The following is a 20,859-nucleotide window of genomic DNA, read 5'->3' as shown; positions in this document are numbered from 1 at the left end:
ACAGATAAAAAACAAACCCTTTGGTGCTCAACGCCTTTGGGTTATCGGTGTCATCTACGAATCGGGGCTACCGTTTCCTCAGGCATCAGTCAGGCATTCTTGTGTTGCAGAATGCGAGGAAGATATGAAGGAGTTTTGGTATTTCTCAAAAGGGAGAAAATGTTGAAAAAGCTGGTTGTTTTCACAGCAAACAGAGAGAGAATCCGGCAACAACATCCTCCCACATTCAACAAAAAAACATTCCTAGCATGATGTAAAAATAATTTCCATTATCACTATGAATCTATTATCAAGTAGAGAGCCAACTCAGCAACTTTTGAGGACAGTCATTTGCAATTAAAAACAGCAGTTTTCCAACATTAATATGTATCATTTAGCAGGGAACCCAAATAGATAAAGCCAGTTAAATGAAAGTAAAACTTAAGAGTGCCTTAACATTTGCAGATTTTTTTTTACCTGGGAACGAACCAATTACTTTGGCTGATTACTATTCTTATGGAGTATGTATTTGTGTGATTAAAGAGGAGAGGAAACAGCTGTCTCCAGCCTGACAGGAAGTGTAATTATACAGTGCAGGGGCTTGAGTGCAACCTTACATTCACATTACAGACACACATGCACACAGGGCAACACCTGCATTCCTTCAGATGAAGAGTTATGTTTCTTAAAAAGCAGGCACAACAGGCTGGAAAGATGAATTCGTTTAATTTCATTACACACTTTGCTGCCAAGATAAACCTCTCTCCCGGCACCTCAATTTTAAATGCCTGTTACACCCAGTGCAGCATATATAGCATGTCCATAACCAATCTGAAGTATCGTAATGGGCCTTCAAAATTCTGCACAAATACTGTATTTATACACAGATGCAATGACAAAAAAAAGAAACACACAGACTTGTTGGTGCGATGAAAAACCCGGTCTTACCAAATAAGGAGTTGAAATAAACCACTGTTATACTTAGTTTTACAATGTGGGAAATGGTACATTTTCCCCAAACTACAGCCCCCCGTCTTAAAACTGTTCAGTTTTTGCCTCCTCTCTTTTCATCTCCCTCTGTCTGAACTGTTCCACTTTATCGCCCCAATAAAAGTGCAGTGTTTAAACAGGGTATACTAAAATGTAGATAAAACTGACGGGAGTTACGTGTACGATTAGAAGCTACTGGAGCGAGTTTGCTGGTTTCTGCAACAACAACAAAAAAATAAATAAATAAATAAATAAAAAAAAATAAAAAATCACCTCACCCATTTTCATGCATTTAACAGCGAATACTACTGAACAGCGAATACTACTGGAAGGCATTGGTTCTTTACCACTGGGTTCTTTACAACACTGTCCTGTGGATGATGCAGACATGACCATAGGCAGGCATTACATGCTATGCCTAACATAACTCCAGATAAAGCAAACCACATTGTGGGGTACAGAGAGACAAAAACATTACAATTACATTTTACATTGCAAGAACAGAGGCAAAATAAGCAACATGTTCGTTCTGTTTGGCATTCAATGCAAAACATTTAACACCCAAATTCAATGAATTTCATGGCGCAGCCGTATCTGCTGACATGGCATAGTTGCTCTGTTGTTAAGAAAAGACAAATGAAAGGGCTGAACAACGCTGAGCTCTTAAAACAAACTTTTCCTCAAGCCTCTTTCCCACACCACTGCCTCTCTGGAGCCAAACTCTTTTACCATCTTTTGCGCTCACTAATAACTCAGGCTCGTCTTTCTCTCTTTTACCCCAATCCCTCGAGTTCAAAGTCTTCTGAGTCTTCTGAGTGTAAATCTGTGTTCCCCGGATCGCCACTGACGCCCAACATACTCCACTTCACTGTAGGTTTGAATATAGCTCAGTCTTTGTCAACTATAAAGCTATGCAAGCTGACACATGACCTCACAAATGCTACTAATAGGTCAAAACAAGATCTTTTGGAAGATTTAAAAAAAACATTTCCATTCCCTCCTCGTCAAATATTCTTCTTAAAGTCGCTGCCTCCCGAATGAACCCTTCATGCATGCATAGTGAGCCAGCAATCATTAGTTTGATCCGACATGGCTTGGCATGCTGCTTTATTCAAGAGTAGCAGCCATGCTGGGGACATGGCCATCTCAGATACGTGACAGCCAAGATGGTGTCATGTATTGGCAGGCGGAGTAGCGGGCTGTCTGGCTGACCCCTGACCGTGTTCCCTGCAGCTGTCCAAGGACTTTCAAAACAACTTTATGGATAGAAGTAGCATGAATCACTGGGTCCATTACATTAAATCCATCAGTGGCTGTTTTTTCCTTTGACAGAAAGAGTAAGCTATGGATGAACGTTTGTGAGCGTATTACAATTGTATCAAAGGGAACACAGGGAGATATCTGGTGCCCTGCAAGTTTGCCGTTATGACAATTATTGTAATTAATTTCTCAACAAACCATAACGCTTACTGAATTATCAGAATCTCTGGCAGCGCGGTACATGTTGAGCATCGTTAGGACGGCAGTGCTTGTATGATGCTCTTGTGCTGCCCATGTGAAAGATGTGGGTGGCGACCACAGAGAAACTAAAATGTTTCCTTTGTGTGTATTTAACTCTTTCTGTCTTTCCTACAGGGAATACCAAAGCCTCCATACAGGATATGAAGTGTGTCACATGAAAAGAAGAAGTACTTCCTTGATGATTTAAAGAAGACCTAAAAAAATAGCTACGCAACCTCACAACAAATTGGGCTGCATGTAAACAAACTGCCGTTTGGTAGTTTTCGAAATGTAAACTATAATGGCCTTTAAATGCAGCACTGCCACAACTCTTTACAAGCTCCAGGCTTGATACCCTAAAGGTGTGAGAGACCAATTACCTGTGAGACAGCATCTCCTGCTGGTGGCTGGGAGAGTTGCAGCAGTGCATGGCGTTACAACATGTTTAACTATTCTTCGTTCGACAGACAATTTCAGGAGAGAAACATATACAGTTTAGTGTGTATATATTTATTTCTTTTTGTAGTAAAAATGTGCCACATTCATCTTTTTTTTTTTTTAGGCAGATATCCTCCTGAAATGCTATGAACAAAAAGGCAATATTTAAAAAAAACAAAAGTATTAATGAAACAAGGAAGCAATTAAACTATTACTGAACATCTTGTTTAGCCAGTTTAACTCACAGCAACAAAGAAACTTAGTTACACCTAAACTGAGATCAGATACCTGATGCAACAGACCAACACGGGTAAGCTCAATTATTTTCTGATGACTAGTTTTGTTTTTAGTTTGTATCGTGGGACTACTCGACATGGCTGCTGAAGCATTTAACTCATATCATCTTTGGAAATGGCTCTTATGAACTTCAGATCAAACTACAAATACATTTAGCAAAGAATGACTACTATGAATTCCTTCTAATATTTTAACTATCTGCTGAGCAGGAACAATAGCAACAAACAAAACCTGTTTCAATGTTCATATGGCAATCTGACTAAAATAGATTCGATGCATCTTTCTTGAGCGATTATGACTCGAAGAAAATTAAATAATTGGAAAATTCAAACTCAAATTCTCAACATCCTGCAACAATTCTGTAACACCGGGCTGTTAAATGTTTACCACAGCCCCTGAACGCAACAGACGTAATCCACTTGCGTCTGGTTCACGTTCTAAACTAGACAAAATATTAGAGGATTTTTGGTGAGGGTCGCTGAGCTTGAGCAGCCGAATAAGGCTGTGATCTGACCGCCCTTCGAGGGAGCTGCTACAGACCCATTTTCATTTATTTTCCTGTTGGTTCTCTTTGTGTTTGTAAATGTAACCCTCCAGTTGACACGTCTCTTCTATTTATACTAATATTTAATTAATAAAAGATAATGGTAAATACATTCATCTCTTTTTTAACCATGAATCACTACATACATGCTGTGTTTTAGAAACGGCAGATAAACAAAGTGATACAAAAAAAGTGTCTATAAAAATGTTGATGCATCAATGAGTCAATAATCGTTTTATAATCACATCATATCCCTCCAAATCGGAAGGTGCGTATAGATTCCCACCTCAAAATCTGACAACAGTTTTAAGAAAGATTGAATGTGAACTTACCCTTTAGGTGTTCAGCTATTCATAGAAATAAAAGATATTATAAAATAGATTTATTTAGTCAGCAAAATAATCATGAAATGCATCGTCAGTTGCAAGTATGGTTCGAGAATGTACAACATTGATTAATGTCAGCAATAACTTTTTAAATATCTATACAGGATAATGACGAAGACAGGAAGAGTCATGAGCTGCTGTGTAGCTCTGCTTCTCGCCTTGATCTCAGTGTCGGCTGTACAGCGAGAGCTCGATTCAATCAACGATTTGAAGGAAATCAACTTTGGTCGATCTGTGCCCAAACACAGTCTTTTGCTGCTCTACTGGTTTGCCAACGCAGTGGACATCGACGAGAACGACGTCATGAGGCTGACCTTTGACCCAGAAAGTAGAGCTTATGGCTCACATCATTATGGCAACTATGAGGGAATGTTGGACGACGTCCCTTGGGGAAAAGTCAATTACCAGTATTACACCATTGGCAGTCTCAATCAAAAAACTTCCATGCAACTTCCTCCTTATGTTGCTCATCCCCTAACGGAGTTTGTTGGCAGTAACAGGGACAGGATCATAATTCGTGTCAGGGAGCCGAACATAGGACGGCGAGCTCAGCAGATGATAGACCAAGTTTATATTACACAGCATATTGAACACCAGCCGGAATATGATCCGGATCATACCTACAGGATCACTACCGACCTCTTGAGACAGATCAGAGAGTTTTCTGTCGGGGAAGACCACGAGCAACTTTTGCAACTCAGTAACTGCTTTGAAAGTAATGCTGATGTTTTCCACATCATAAACACATGGGGTGAACATGCTGGCCTTGGATTGCTGTTGTATATTGTGATCGAGGAAAGGTACACCTTTACCCAACAAAACATACCAGACAACACCTACACGCCGCCAACCAGCTGCACGCCAGAAAACAGCTACACGCCACCAACCAGCTGCACGCCACCAACCAGCTGCACGCCACCAACCAGCTGCACGCCAGAAAACAGCTACACGCCAGAAAACAGCTACACGCCAGAAAACAGCTACACGCCAGAAAACAGCTACACGCCACCAACCAGCTGCACGCCACCAACCAGCTGCACGCCAGAAAACAGCTACACGCCACCAACCAGCTGCACGCCAGAAAACAGCTACACGCCACCAACCAGCTGCACGCCACCAACCAGCTGCACGCCACCAACCAGCTACACGCCAGAAAACAGCTACACGCCAGAAAACAGCTACACGCCAGAAAACAGCTACACGCCACCAACCAGCTGCACGCCACCAACCAGCTGCACGCCACCAACCAGCTGCACGCCACCAACCAGCTGCACGCCACCAACCAGCTGCACGCCAGAAAACAGCTACACGCCAGAAAACAGCTACACGCCACCAACCAGCTACCTGCCAGTAAACAGCTACACGCCACCAACCAGCTACACGCCAGAAAACAGCTACACGCCACCAACCAGCTACACGCCACCAACCAGCTACACGCCACCAACCAGCTACACGCCACCAACCAGCTACACGCCACCAACCAGCTACACGCCAGAAAATAGCGACACACCAACCAGCTGCACGCCACCAACCAGCTGCACGCCACCAACCAGCTGCACGCCAGAAAACAGCTACACGCCAGAAAACAGCTACACGCCACCAACCAGCTACCTGCCAGTAAACAGCTACACGCCACCAACCAGCTACACGCCACCAACCAGCTACACGCCAGAAAATAGCGACACACCAACCAGCTGCACGCCACCAACCAGCTGCACGCCACCCACCAACTGCACGCCACCCACCAACTGCACACCAGAAAAAAACTACGGACCAGAACAAGTACAAAATAATGAGGGGGATGATGCTATAATGATCTTAATTAATGTTGTATTGTTTTTAATTTGTTTAATCATATATGTTCTTAAATCATTGAGGATTTAGTAGACAAAGAAATGAGGAAGAACAATAGGTATGGACCAAACCAAGGTGTGACTGTAAAGCTTTGAGGACGATTTGCCCGCAAGATACATCAATCAAATGGAGAGAAAAAATGAATCAGGCAGTATGACGCCTCAGTGCTTGTGAACAATGGCCAGGGGTTGTTCTGCTGTAAGCTTTGTTTTGCCTCCACATGTTGGATTTTAACTTTTACTATAATATCTTTTTGTAAATAGGGTTCAGCTAAGATAGAGATATATGCTTGATATACAATGCTGGAGATGAAATGCCAAAAAATCCTTAAAAGCATCCATCTCAAATCGCTGTGAAGATCAGAGTCTTCAGGACATTCAGATCTCTGTAGCTCTGTCTACTAAACTGCAGTCTGTTAACAAAAGCAAAAAAAAAATCTAAATTATTGAAAATAATTTGAACTGAGCAAAATGTCTTTTATTGTATATTATAATGTATTGCTCTGGTTTGGTCATCAAGCTTCAGGATTCACACACAAAAAATGGGAGATCCTTTCATCTATGTTTTTGTATTTATTAAACTATAATAAACAATCACACTGATGCATGTTTTTGTTTAATACAATAAAGGAAGGAGGAAATAATTAAAGTATTATTAGACTTCTTGTTACCACCAGCAATGTTCGTTGAGCCAGTTTCATTTACAGCGAAGCTGCAACCTAGAAGGTGTTACGCCTACTCTCTCACAAACACAGAGATCAGATACCCGACGGCAGCAAACGAACACAGGTGCGCTCTCTCATGTTTTGATTACTAGTTTTGTTTAATTCGTATTACGGTATATTCTTGAATACAGAAGATCCAAAGACAAAACAGCTGTATTATACAACTTCCTGTCACCACAAGCAACACTTGATATCCCATATTTCATTTCCAGGGAAACCGCAACCTGAAAGGAGTTGAACAGGTACTCCTAACTGCAGCAGACCAAGACAGGTGAGCACTCTTTATTCTGTGATCACGTTTTGTTTTTAGTCTTTATCCTGGCATTATTCTGCATGATTGGTGTAGCATTTACCTCAATTATTCTTCTCGAAAGGGAATTTGTTAAATACAAAGTAACTCGGGAAAATACTTGATTTGATTAACTCAAGCTGCTGAAGTCTCAAATTAATTTCAGGAAAATATAGTTGTTTGTTTGAGGAATGTGTATTGCTTCCTCATACTGGCCTTCCTCTTACTGGTCAGTATGAGCAGGAAGAATGACAACACACAAAACCTGTTTCTATGTTCATGTGGCACCTGTCTTTGTTTTGAGACACTTTAAAATGGGAATCCCATCCATTAGTTAGGCCCTAGTGTGAGATAGGGAAAGAAACAAATTATAAATAGATTAATCAAATCATGAAAATAGCCATTAGATTAATCTCTAGCTCCAAATACATTGAGATTGGTACAGTATGGCTGAATAATGGGAAAAATACCTGTTTTAATATCTCTACAGGATGATGGGGATGTCAAGAATATTCACAATGTGCTGTGGAGCTCTGCTCCTCGCCGTGACCTCAGTGTCGGCTGTACAAAAACTTAATACAATCAACAGTTTGAAGAAAATCAGCTTTGGTCAATCTGTGCCCAAACACAGTCTCTTGCTGCTGTATTGGTTTGCCAACACAGTGAACATCGACGAGAACAACATCATATGGCTGACCTTTGACCCCAACAGAGAAGATTATGGCTCACATCATTATGGCAACTATGAGGGACTGTTGGAACAACGGAATAGGAATAATCCATACCGGTACTACACTATTGGCAATCTCAATCAAGAAACATCCATGCAACTTCCTCCTTATGTCGTCAGTCCCCCAGCAACAGAGTATGTGGGACGTAACATGGACAGGATCATAATTCGCGTGAGGGAGCCGAACACAGGACGGCGAGCTCAGCAGATGATAGACCAAGTTTATATTACACAGCATTATGAACTTTCTGAAAATATAGGGACAGTATATGATCCAGATCATACCTACATGATCACTACTAACCTCATGAGACAGATCAGAGAGTTTTCTGTTGGAGGAAACCAAATGGAACTCTTGCAACTCAGAAACCGCTTCAGTAGCAACGTTAATGATTCATGGCTAAGGCACATCTTAAACACATGGACTCCTAACCTTGCTGGCCTTGGACTGCTGTTGTATATTGTGTTCCAGGAAAAGGACTCCTCTAACCAGCCAAGAAAAACCAACAAACAAGAAAAGAGACAGAACCATGTGGACGATTCTTCCAAGCGCAAGAGCAACGTTCATAGAAATGTTTGCAACCAAAGTTGTGTTGTTGTAATGGATGACAACGAGGACCACGAAGCCAACAGGACGACTAGGAACAGACAATCGAGCATCGACTCTGTACCCCAGAACAGGAGAAAGTGCTGTTCTTGTCGTATTGCCATATTATGTTTTATCACAATCGTATCGTCTATTTGTATATATTTGTGTTTTTATTTGAGAAGATAAAACATTTCAGTGCAACAGTTGTAATAAGAAGTGGAAAGAGGACAAATAATGAACTCTAAAATGATCATACGGTGCAAATAAGTATAGGTGCGTGCGACTGTAAAATGTTTTGAAAGCAACTAGGACAGGGGTCAGCAAAAAAAATTGTCTGGAGCCGCAAAAATTATTTGATATCACAGCTTCTGAAGTTTTATATATAGTCATATTATGTATACAAAAAAACTATAGTTTGTTGTATTTATGAAATTATAGAACAAGAATAAAGACTTTTTTTTACATTGTATTGCTATTTTACCTGTTTATAACTATCAAACAAAAAATAGTCATGTATCGGCTACATTAAGGTTAATTAAAAACACAACTATACAGACCTTCAGGTCTATCTATATTTGTGGCTCATGTGGTAGAGTGTTTGACCTGTAACTGCAAGGTAGCAGGTTCAATACCTGTCCTCTTTAGTGAGTTTTACATTTTAAACGCATATCTTTTGCTACGTTTACACTGAGCGTCCTCCTCACTAGAGCACCGCAAACGGAAGACGGATCCGTTTGCGGTGCGGTACTAACGGACGCCTCAGTGTCCCATGAGCTGACACAGAACCAGCAGCAGTAGTGGAGTTTGGAGACGTGATCCACTTCCTGAAAGTATATCTACTTGACTCAGTTTGCTGCAGCAGTTTAGGAATCGCTCTTCTGCACTCTTCTGCGCGCGAGGGCGGAGCTCTGAATCACGAGTAGCAGCTGCAGGGCCGGAGGCTTGACAGCGACGTGACGCACATTTTAGTGAAAGAAATATTTAAACATTTATTTTTATTTTCAGTGACACAATATCACCTAAAACTCCAAGATAAGAGGACTTTCCTTCAAAAGTTTTTCCACTGGGAAAAAAAAAAAAGTTGTCTTTTTTTTTCTTGTCAAAGCCTTAGGGAGCCGCAACAGACGGGCTAAAGAGCCGCAGGTTGCCGACCCCTGGACTAGGACTACGAAGCCCGCAAGATTCATCAATCGAATGAAAAAAAAAAGAATCAGACAGTACTCGTGAACAATGGACAGGGGTATTTTTTTTTTCTGTGCTTGACGTTTGATTATGCCATGTTATCTTTTTTGTAAATGAGATTCAGCCGATTCTTCCTTTAACTGATAAGATAGTGAGTGTGAGTGTATATAACAAAAAAAGTTTTTCATCTATGGTTTTGCGTTTATTAAACTATAATTAACCATAACATTGATTTGATTGTCTTTACTTCCTTTATTGTATTAAAATAACCAAACTATTGTTAGACTTCTTGTTACCACCAGCAATGTTCTTTGAGCCAGTTTCACTTCCAGCAAAGCTGTAACCAAAGCTGTAACCTAAGCTGTTACGCCTACTCTCATAAAACACAGAGATCAGATAACTAACGGCAGCAAACGAACGCAGGTGAGCTCTCTTATGTTCCGATTACTGTAGTGGAAATGTATTATTGCCCTTTTCTGAATGTGAGTATTACTGAACTCTGAAAGCAGAGTTCAGCTTATCTTGACCTAGTCAGATGGGGGCCATCAAAGTCGGACAATAACAGAATGTATCTTTGTATTGTTTAAGTTTCCTTTGGTTTTGTTTTGCCTTTGTGTCTCTCACTCTTGCCTCTCAGGGCCGCAGCAAAACAACATCTTCCAGACAGGCATCAAGGCGTGTCTGATGGGAAGAAGGAGGAGACTGTGAGGAGGAGCAAGGGCGAGGGAGGAAAAGGGGAAACGCTTCAATAATAATTGTAGACGTATAAAACTCATGTTGACCTATTTTTCTGGGTCAGACCTCCAAACCATCTGTGGTGACGAGCTCTGTCTATTCAATTGAAATATTCCAAGTTTCTGTTTAGTAAATGCTTAAAGACATTTAAGTGTTTCACATCGCATTTATTTTCTCTAAAGGAGATTGATAAGGTTAATTTCCATTAGATTTACGAGTTTTGCTTAATTCGTATTATATCCTTGAATACAGAAGATCCAAATCAGCTGTATTATGCAACTTCCGTCACCACAAGCAACACTTGATTTCTCAAGTTTCATTTTCAGGGAAACCGTAACCTGAAAGGAGTTGAAGAGACACTCACAAACAGGGATCAGAAAACTAACGGCAGCAGACCAACGCAGGTGAGCACTCTTTATTCTGTAATCACGTTTTGTTTTGTCTTTATCCTGGTATTATTATTATGCATGATTGGTGAAGCATTTAGCTCAATTATTCTTTGTGAGCGTTCTCGAAAAGGAATTTGGTAAAGAACACAGTAACTTGGGAAAATACTCAATTTGATTAGCTCAAGCTGCTGAAGTTTCAAATTAATTTCAGATATTTTATGCAAAATATATTTGTTTGTTTAAGGCAGGGGTCGGCAACCCGCGGCTCTTTAGCCCCTCTGATGCGGCTCCCTGAGGCTTTGACAAAAAAAATAAATAAAGATATCTCTTTTTTTTGGCCTGTGGACAATCTTCCAAAGGGAACACCTCTTATCTTGGAGTTTGAGGTGATACTGTGACACTGAAAAAAGAGTTTCAATTTAGTTTTTAACTAAAAGTGCATCACATCCTATCACATCGCTGTCAAGCGTCTTTCCCTGCAGGTGGCTACTCATGATATGCACAGCCCCACCCTCAGTAAACAGTCAACGGATAATAAAAAAAAAGAAAAGTCACGGCTAAAAATACAGAGTTTAATTCTGCGCGGACGTATTCATTTGCTTTCACTGCCAACGATGCTGGCTGACCTATCTGCTTGATATGTGGCGAGAAATTAGTAAACAACAAAATATTTCATGTTGAAAGATTCTAGAACAAGCACACAGCATTTTCTGAAAAGTATCAAAAGATATGCCTTTTAAATGGAAACGCAGTAGTGTGGACATGGCCTATTTATTTCAGAGTTATTTTATTTAAATAACAAGTTATCACATGAAAACCATACTTAGCATTCTAGGTGCAGTGGCCTGCGGTGAAGAGCCCGGGGAGCAAGTACGGGTTCAGTGTCTTGCTAAAGGACATTTCAACATGCACACTGTGATGAGGACAGGTATCGAACCTGCTACCTTGTGGTTGCAGGACGACCACTCTATCCCATGAGCCATACATATGAGGAGGAATCAAGGCCGGCATAGATGTGTGTTTAATTGACCTCAATGTAGCCGACACATGACTGTATTTCTTTTTCTCCTCTTGATAGTTATAACAGGTAAAATAGCAATACAATGTCAAGAATTGTCTTTATTCTTGTTCTATAATTTCATAAATACAACAAACAATAGTTTTTGTATATATATATATATATATATATATATATATATATATATATATATATATATATATATAAATAACTTTATAAGCTATGATATCAAATAGCTTTTGTGGCTCCAGACGATTTTTATTTGGTGGAAAATAGGGCAAAATGGCTCTTTGGATAGGAAAGGTTTCTGACCCCTGGTTTAAGGGATTTGTAATGCTGGCCTTCCTCTTACTAGTCAGTATGAGCAGGAAGAATGACAACAAACAAAACCTGTTTCTATGTTCATGTGGCACCTGTCTTCGTTTTGAGAAACTTTAAAATGGGAATCCTATCTATTAGTTAGGCCCTAGTGTGAGATATTAAACATAGAACAAATTAATTATAAATAGATGAATTAAAATTATGAAAATAGCCATTTAATGAATCTCTAGCAACAAATATATTGAGATTGGTACAGTATGGCTGAAAAATGGGAGAAATAACTTTTATAATATCTCTACAGGATGATGGGGATGTCAAGAATATTCACAATGTGCTGTGGAGCTCTGCTCCTCGCCGTGACCTCAGTGTCGGCTGTACCGAAGCTTCATTCAATCAACGGTTTGAAGAAAATCAGCTTTGGTCAATCTGTGCCCAAACACAGTCTCTTGCTGCTGTATTGGTTTGCCAACACAGTGAACATCGACGAGAACAACATCATATGGCTGACCTTTGACCCCAACAGAGAAGATTATGGCTCACATCATTATGGCAACTATGAGGGACTGTTGGAACAACTGAATAGGAATAATCCATACCGGTACTACACTATTGGCAATCTCAATCAAGAAACATCCATGCAACTTCCTCCTTATGTCGTCAGTCCCCCAGCAACAGAGTATGTGGGACGTAACATGGACAGGATCATAATTCGCGTGAGGGAGCCGAACACAGGACGGCGAGCTCAGCAGATGATAGACCAAGTTTATATTACACAGCATTATGACTTTTCTGAAAATATGGGGACAGTATATGATCCAGATCATACCTACATGATCACTACTAACCTCATGACACAGATCAGAGAGTTTTCTGTTGGAGGAAACCAAATGGAACTCTTGCAACTCAGAAACCGCTTCAGTAGCAACGTTAATGATTCATGGCTAAGGCACATCTTAAACACATGGACTCCTAACCTTGCTGGCCTTGGACTGCTGTTGTATATTGTGATCCAGGAAAAGGACTCCTCTAACCAGCCAAGAAAAACCAACAAACAAGAAAAGAGACATAACCATGTGGACGATTCTTCCAAGCGCAAGAGCAACGTTCATAGAAATGTTTGCAACCAAAGTTGTGTTGTTGTAATAGATGGCAACGAGGACCACGAAGCCAACAGGACGACTAGGAACAGACAATCGAGCATCGACTCTGTACCCCAGAACAGGAGAAAGTGCTGCTGTTGTTGTATTGCCATATTATGTTTTATCACAATCGTATCGTCTATTTGTATATTTTTGTATTTTTATTTGAGAAGATAAAACATTTCAGTGCAACAGTTGCAATAAGAAGTGGAAAGAGGACAAATAATGAAGTCTAAAATAATGACAGTGCAAATAAGAATAGGTGTTACAGCCCCCTGTGCTCTAGCCTTGGTTTGTATGTCATCAATCACTTCATTCCGTGCACTTTAATTATTCTGGTTTTTATTTTTGTACTTCACTTATTTTTAACTTTAATTTTTCATTTTCTGTAGATCCAACTGTACATATTCAATACAACCAATTATATTGCCATCCATGCTCCCTTTTTATTGCACTCTGAGTCTGTTTCATGTTTATCGTTAAATGTTATGCACCTCCTGCCAGGACAAATTCCTTGTTTGTGTGAACTTACTTGGCAATAAATGGTTCAGATAACTTTCAGGTAATTTGATTATGTGGAGACTCTCCCATTTGTTTATTTGATTTAACTGCATTATTTTTGGCATGTTGCCATGTATATATATAAATAACACTTTGCAAACTTCTTTTTCCTCAAAACTAAAAAATAAACTGGTGTTTTGTGATCAAGTGCTCTAATCATCATTGGATCAAATCCAGATGGGCATGTTTTGTTGCAGGTCCTCCTTGACTCAACACACACAAAAACATGCCAGTTTTTAGGCAGATGTCATGAAATAATACAAACAATAAAAATCTGACAACCTGCCAATATTCCACTCCACTTTCAGGCAATGATCCCTCATGTCTGGTGATCAAGAGTTGTGACAAATACAAGTTAGGACACTTTACTGAAAACATTCATGGCAACTATAAGTTTTGAATAAATATTTAACCATGATCCCTCAATGTAATTTAGAACAACGCTACAAGTAAAATTTAAAAGAAAAGTAGCAAAACATACATAATCAGCCCATAAAACATGCATATACTACAACTTGAAATTGTTAATAGCACAGGCGCCCTCAGCGTGCAGCCTATAGGACACAATGTCAAGACTGGACCTGCATACTACTATCCATTATAAACATGCTCATTAAATTCCAGGATGACTCTCAGAATGACTTTACAGAATCATTCCTCTCAAAACTTTGGATACAAATAATCTGCTTTCTGCATTTCCACAGGGCACATGACGAGTATACTCAAATAAAACACAGAAAAGGGATTACTACTTTCCTTTTTTCACAAAAGTAAAGAAGTTTCTTTCATCTATGGTTTTGTGTTTATTAAATTATGATCATCAATCACACTGATGGGAGTGTATTTATTGTAATTTAAAAAGAAATGAGGAAGTAATCCACCTATTTTTATACTTCTTGTTAACACCAGCAATGCTCGTTGAGCCAGTTTCATTTACAGCGAAGCGGTAACCTAGAAGGTTTTACGGCCACTCAAACACAGATCAGATACCTGACGGCAGCAAAAGAACACAGGTGAGTGCTCGTTCTGATACTAGTTTCGTTAGTATTATATTCTTAAATACAGAAGATCCAAATACAAAACAGCTGTATTATGCAATTTCCTGTCACCACAAGCAACAGCGTGGAATTGTTACTCACGATTGGTCTTTTTTGTGAGTGTTTTTTTTTCTCCTCTTTGTGTTACCATTGATTGCTCCACTGCAACTCAACAAAGAAACACTTTTCTTTATTTATATATATATATATATATATATATATATATATATATATATATATATATATATATATATATATATATATATATATATATATATATATATATATATATATATATATATATATATATATATATATATATATATATACATATATATATATATATACAAAAACTATTGTTTGTTGTATTTATGAAATTATAGAACAAGAATAAAGACAATTCTTGACATTGTATTGCTATTTTACCTGTTATAACTATCAAGAGGAGAAAAAGAAATACAGTCATGTGTCGGCTACATTGAGGTCAATTAAACACACATCTATGCCGGCCTTGATTCCTCCTCATATGTATGGCTCATGGGATAGAGTGGTCGTCCTGCAACCACAAGGTAGCAGGTTCGATACCTGTCCTCATCACAGTGTGCATGTTGAAATGTCCTTTAGCAAGACACTGAACCCGTACTTGCTCCCCGGGCAAGACTAACTTTGGAGGATACTCACTTGATTTAAATGATTCAAGGTGCTGAAGCCATCAGATAAACTTGCACAGAATGAGGACTATGGATTCCTTCGTGAAACTAGGCTTTATTCTTGCTCGTCAGTATGAGCAGAAGGAACAATAAACAAAACCTGTTTGAATGTTCATATGGCCACCTGACTGATCAAACCATGAAAATAGTTTGATGCATCTCTAGTGACATATATAGTATAGATTGATAATTAACAGTATGGATGACTAATTACAGCAATAACTTGTTTAATATTTCTATAGGATGATGATGAAGACAGGAAGAGTCGTGAGCCGCTGTGTAGCTCTGCTCCTTGCCTTGACCTCAGTGTCGGCTGTACAGAGAAAATGTGATTCAATCAACGATTTAAAGGAAATCGGCTTTGGTCAATCTGTGCCCAAACACAGTCTTTTGCTGCTCTACTGGTTTGCCAACCAAGTGGACATCGACGAGAACAATGTCATGAGGCTGACCTTTGACCCAGAGAGTAGAGCTTACGGCTCACATCATTATGGCAACTTTGAGGGAATGTTGGACAACTTGCCTTGGGGGAATAGGTACAAGTACTACACCATTGGCAGTCTCAATCAAGAAAGTACCATGCAACTCCCTTCTTATGTTGTCCGTCCCCCAGCAACAGAGTATATGGGCAGTAACAGGGACAGGATCATAATTCGTGTCAGGGAGCCAAACATAGGATTGCAAGTTCCACAGATGATAGACCAAGTTTATATCACTCAGCATCTTAATAATCAGCAAGAATATGATCCAGATCATACCTACAGGATCACTACTAACCTCATTAGACAGATCAGACGGTTTTCTGCGGGACAAAACCACCAGCAACTGTTGCAACTCAGAAACAGTTTTGGAAGCAACGCTGATGTTCGCGACATCATAAACACATGGGTTGGACTTGCTGGCCTTGGACTGCTGTTGTATATTGTGATCCAGGACAGGTACACCTTTACCCAACAAAGCAACACACCACAAACCAACTATGGACTACAAACCAACTACAGACCACAAACCAACTACAGACCACAAACCAACTACAGACCACAAACCAACTACAGACCACAAACCAACTACGGACACGCAAATAATGAGGGGGATGGCGCTTCGGTAATGTGCCTTTCATTTGTATTTGTTTTAATTTGTTTGTTCATGATATTCTCTATATCCTTGAGGACATAGATGACAAGAAATGGGGGGATATTGTACATACCAAGGTGCGACGGTAAAACGTTTTTGAGAGAGACTAGGACCACGAAGCCCACAAGATTCAAGTGATTGAAAAAAAAAGAATCAGTCAGTACTCGTGAACAATGGCCAGGGGTATTTCTTTGTGTGATTGATGTTGGATTTTATTGTATGCTATAATCAATTTTGGAAATGGGAATCAGCTGATTCTTTTTGTAACTGATATGAGTATAATATGTATTTAAAAAAAGGGAGTTTCTTTCATCTATGGTTTTGTGATTATTAAACTATAATTAACAATAACCCTGATGCGAGTGTTTTTATTTTAATAAAATAATTAATTGTTAATTAAACTATTAGACTTCTCGTTACCACGAGTAAAGCTCGTTGAGCCAGTTTCATTTCCAGCGAAGCTGTAATCTAGAAGGTGTTACGCCCACTCTCACAAATCACAGAGATCACATACCTGACGGCAGCAAATGAACACAGGTGAGCTCTCATGTTCTGATTACTAGTTTCCTGTCACCACAAGCAAGACTTGATTTCCCATTTTTATTTCCAGGGAAACAGTAACCTAAAAAGTTGTTTAACAGGCTCTCGCACAAAGGCCCAATCTCAATCTCCAAACTTTGACTCAAAGTCTGAGGGTTTAGGGCTGTCCAACTGTCAAGTCGTCGTGTTTGAGGACTCTCTCGCAGATATATGAACCCTTTCCGCAAGTCAGCAATAGATGCAGAACTTGCCCAAGAGAATTACCCACAATCAATTGCAATATGCCGTTAAAAACACATGAAATCAGAGGATATTTATTCATTAAAAGTTGAAGCTATTTTGACAAAAACAAGTAAATAGATTATTTGAAATCACCTCATCTTGTGAGGAAAGACGGAAACACACTTTAATTCTGATGTATTTATCAATGACATCATTCAGATGTTGTTGTTGTTGTTGTTGTCATGTTAGTGGTTTTTAGGCGGAGGGAAGGATTTTGAGGGGAGGGGCAAGGAGGAGTGTATACTACACATTGTATATGAACCAAAGTGATTGTCCTGCCTCCATAGTTACGAAACCATTGAGCGGCAGAAGTTTGTTTGATTTAACTTTATTGTGTATTATATTAACTTTTTTGTAAATGTTGTTCGGTTAAGTTTGAGATATAGGCGTACTATATCTGTACATAGCAAACACTTGTTTGCCGCTTTAAACTTTAAAAAGGGTGTCTCAATGTTTTGACTATTTTGCACCAGAATTTGTACTAAGACCACCACGTCATTGGTTCAAATCCAGCTCGTGCATTTTCTGGCAAACTCTACTGTGTACAGTCTAATGAAGGCAAAGAGACAAATTCACTTCAATTTAGTGATCAAGAGTTGTGACACAGATACGGGGAAGGACCTTTTACTAGTTAAGAAGACAGTCACAGGAAATACAAGATTACTAATAGAATAGATTAATAGTAAACTCCAATGTAAATTACAAAAACTTTTCAATAAACATTTGAATAAAGAAATAAAGTAGCGAAACCCTTAAAAATGCAGACATGAAACATGCATGTTCTGCGATTTGAAATTGACCTGCAATAAGTGCATACTGCTAATAATAAGCCAGGAACTACTACAAATCTCCTAGTTTGTCCCCCTGCAGCCCGAAGGACGTCTCACTGTCAAGCTGGACAAGTGCAGGCTGACTTCCTTTAAGAAAAAAAAAAAATCCTTGATTACTCAGACAGACTTTCCTGAATAATTCCTCTAAAAATTGCAAATAAAAATAATCATCTTTTTGCATTTAATCAGATTGGTAAATGCAAAAACACTGAAAGAGTACTTCTCTTTTCTTGAATACAGAAGGAAGTTTCTTTAAAAAAAGCGGCTTATGAAGAAACTTCCATTGCAACTCTTGTTCTGTAAGTTTCATTTAAACGGAAACGGTAACCTACGGTTGCACAAGGTCTCACAAAAACAGAGAGCAGAAACAGAGAGCAGAAACCGGCAGCAGACTGACTTAGGTGACTGCTCCCTTTTGGCACCATCTCACATAATAATAGGTAAGGCATTAACCACGTTAAAGTTTTTTTATTTATCTTCTCTTCTGGTTATGTTGCCATTACTACAGACTTTTAAATGTGATCCTATCTATTAGATAGGATCACATGAGCTATTGATCAGAATAAAGACACATTTAAAATAGATTTTAAAACTATTTAATGCATCTCTAGTTCAAATTATATCGTATAGATTGATAATTAACAGTATGGATGATTAATGTCAGCAATAACTTTTTAAATATGTATACAGGATGATGATGAAGACAGGAAGAGTCGTGAGCCGCTGTGTAGCTCTGCTGCTTGCCTTGACCTCAGTGTCGGCTGTACAGAGGAAACTCGATTCAATCAACGATTTAAAGGAAATCGGCTTTGGTCAATCTGTGCCCAAACACAGTCTTTTGCTGCTCTACTGGTTTGCCAACCAAGTGGACATCGACGAGAATGATGTCTTGAGGCTGACCTTTGACCCAGAGAGTAGAGCTTACGGCTCACATCATTATGGCAACTTTGAGGGAATGTTGGACAACTTGCCTTCGGGGAATAGGTACAAGTACTACACCATTGGCAGTCTCAATCAAGAAAGTACCATGCAACTCCCTTCTTATGCGTTTGTGGGCAGTAACAGGGACAGGATCATAATTCGTGTCAGGGAGCCGAACACAGGACGGCGAGCTCAGCAGATCATAGACCAAGTTTATATCACACAGCATCTTGACAATCAGGGCCACTATGATCCAGCTCATACCTACAGGATCACTACTAACCTCTTGAGACAGATCAGAGAGTTTTCGGTGGGACAAAACCAACTGCAACAACTCAGAAACCGCTTTGGAAGCAACGCTGATGATTCTCGGTTAAGGCACATCAGAAACACATGGGCTCCTGACCTTGCTGGCCTTGGACTGCTGTTGTATATTGTGATCGAGGAAAGGTACTCCTCTAACCAACGCAAGAACAGAGAAAATAATGGGTGTAATTGGGCTTTGACTTTACTTATCTTTATTATTGCATGCATTATTATATTTGGGAAAGTAAGTCAAAAGTAATGAGTAATGTAATGCAAGTGAGGAAAGCTCAGGCAGGTACGACACCTCAGTGCCCTGAGGCAAGGGGTTGCTCTGTTCTCCTGTTGTACACTTTGTCTGACGTCCATATTTCTTATTTTATACTATATTAGCTTAAGTTGTAAATGTTGTTCAGTTAGGACTGAGATATAGGCTCAGTATGACATGCTTGTGATGAAAGGCCAAAAGTAACCCATCTGTGTTGAAGAGTTGAGAGTCTTCCGTTTTTCAGTCCAAGTTGGTTATTCAACTTTATTTCAGACTAGACTCAGTGATTATCTTCCTCACCAAGAGATGAGGAGGAAACCTGTTACAGAAGACGGTCTGGTGTTTGTTTGAACTGAAACTCTGCAGACTCTAAAGTCTGTGTCACCGTTTGAGGCATCTGCTGTAAATAACATTTGGATGGATATTACCTGCCTGGAAAAATTGCAAAAACATGACAACATTTTCATTTATCATAAGGAAGAAATGTTTCACCATAAATGTGGATATTTTGAAATGTGTAGCGCCATTTACAAAATGACAGTTTTGTTATAAAGAAAAGTATTTTGCTGTTATTAGTATTACGTATTGGAACCGAAAAAAAAAAAACAGCTCATTGTATATTACAATGCACTAAAGCTTCATGCTTCTTTCATGCAACAATGTCCCGCTGTGATATATACATATGTTCTTATAGTGACGCTCTGTTGATTAATCCTGTGTCTGATGGAGATGAAGAGAATGTAAATTGCTCAGACTGAAAAATGGAACATAAGTGAAAGATTCTCTAGTCTGCTTTCACTGATAATTCATTACGTTTATACAAAAGAAACAGGAGTGTATTTCATTTATGGTTTTGTATTCTTTCTATCGTGTTGGAAATTGTTCATTAAACTACAGTGAACAGCCAGACTGATGTGAGTGGTTTTATTTTAAGTTCAAGGAAACTGGATAAACACAAGCTAGGTATGCAAAATTACAAAGTCAGGATTGTTTTTGTGTGCATGTTTTATGTAAAACACACACCCACACACAGATTAATGATTTCCCCACAAGCCATTTCCATCCCTTGTGACATTCACAAGTCCTTGTTTCTAGCCAAGTCCCAGGCATGCCTATCAAAAGGCCTTTATGAGATGAATACTGTTTAAATGTCGTGAAATCAGGATAGA

The 20,859-nt window shown here is 39.2% G+C and overlaps 2 protein-coding genes across 2 annotated transcripts in view; one reads left to right on the top strand and one right to left on the bottom strand.

Moving 5' to 3' along the window:
- LOC306749655 (septin-9-like) overlaps positions 1 to 20,859 on the bottom strand; it is a 77,306-nt gene that overhangs the window by 22,193 nt on the left and 34,254 nt on the right. The gene's annotated exons all lie outside the window — the stretch shown is intronic.
- LOC306749656 (uncharacterized protein) lies at positions 15,659 to 16,891 on the top strand (the record flags this gene model as incomplete). Its single annotated transcript, XM_079232970.1, has 1 exon — positions 15,659 to 16,891. One exon carries the CDS (start codon positions 15,659 to 15,661, stop codon positions 16,586 to 16,588), a length of 930 nt encoding a protein of 309 aa, XP_079089096.1. The 3' UTR covers positions 16,589 to 16,891.

This window comes from Taurulus bubalis (assembly GCF_910589615.1).
Source record: "Taurulus bubalis genome assembly, chromosome: 17".
NCBI classification, from domain to species: Eukaryota; Metazoa; Chordata; class Actinopteri; order Perciformes; family Cottidae; genus Taurulus; species Taurulus bubalis.
Note: the sequence above shows the minus strand (reverse complement) of the source record. Positions and strands in the feature narration are given on the sequence as shown.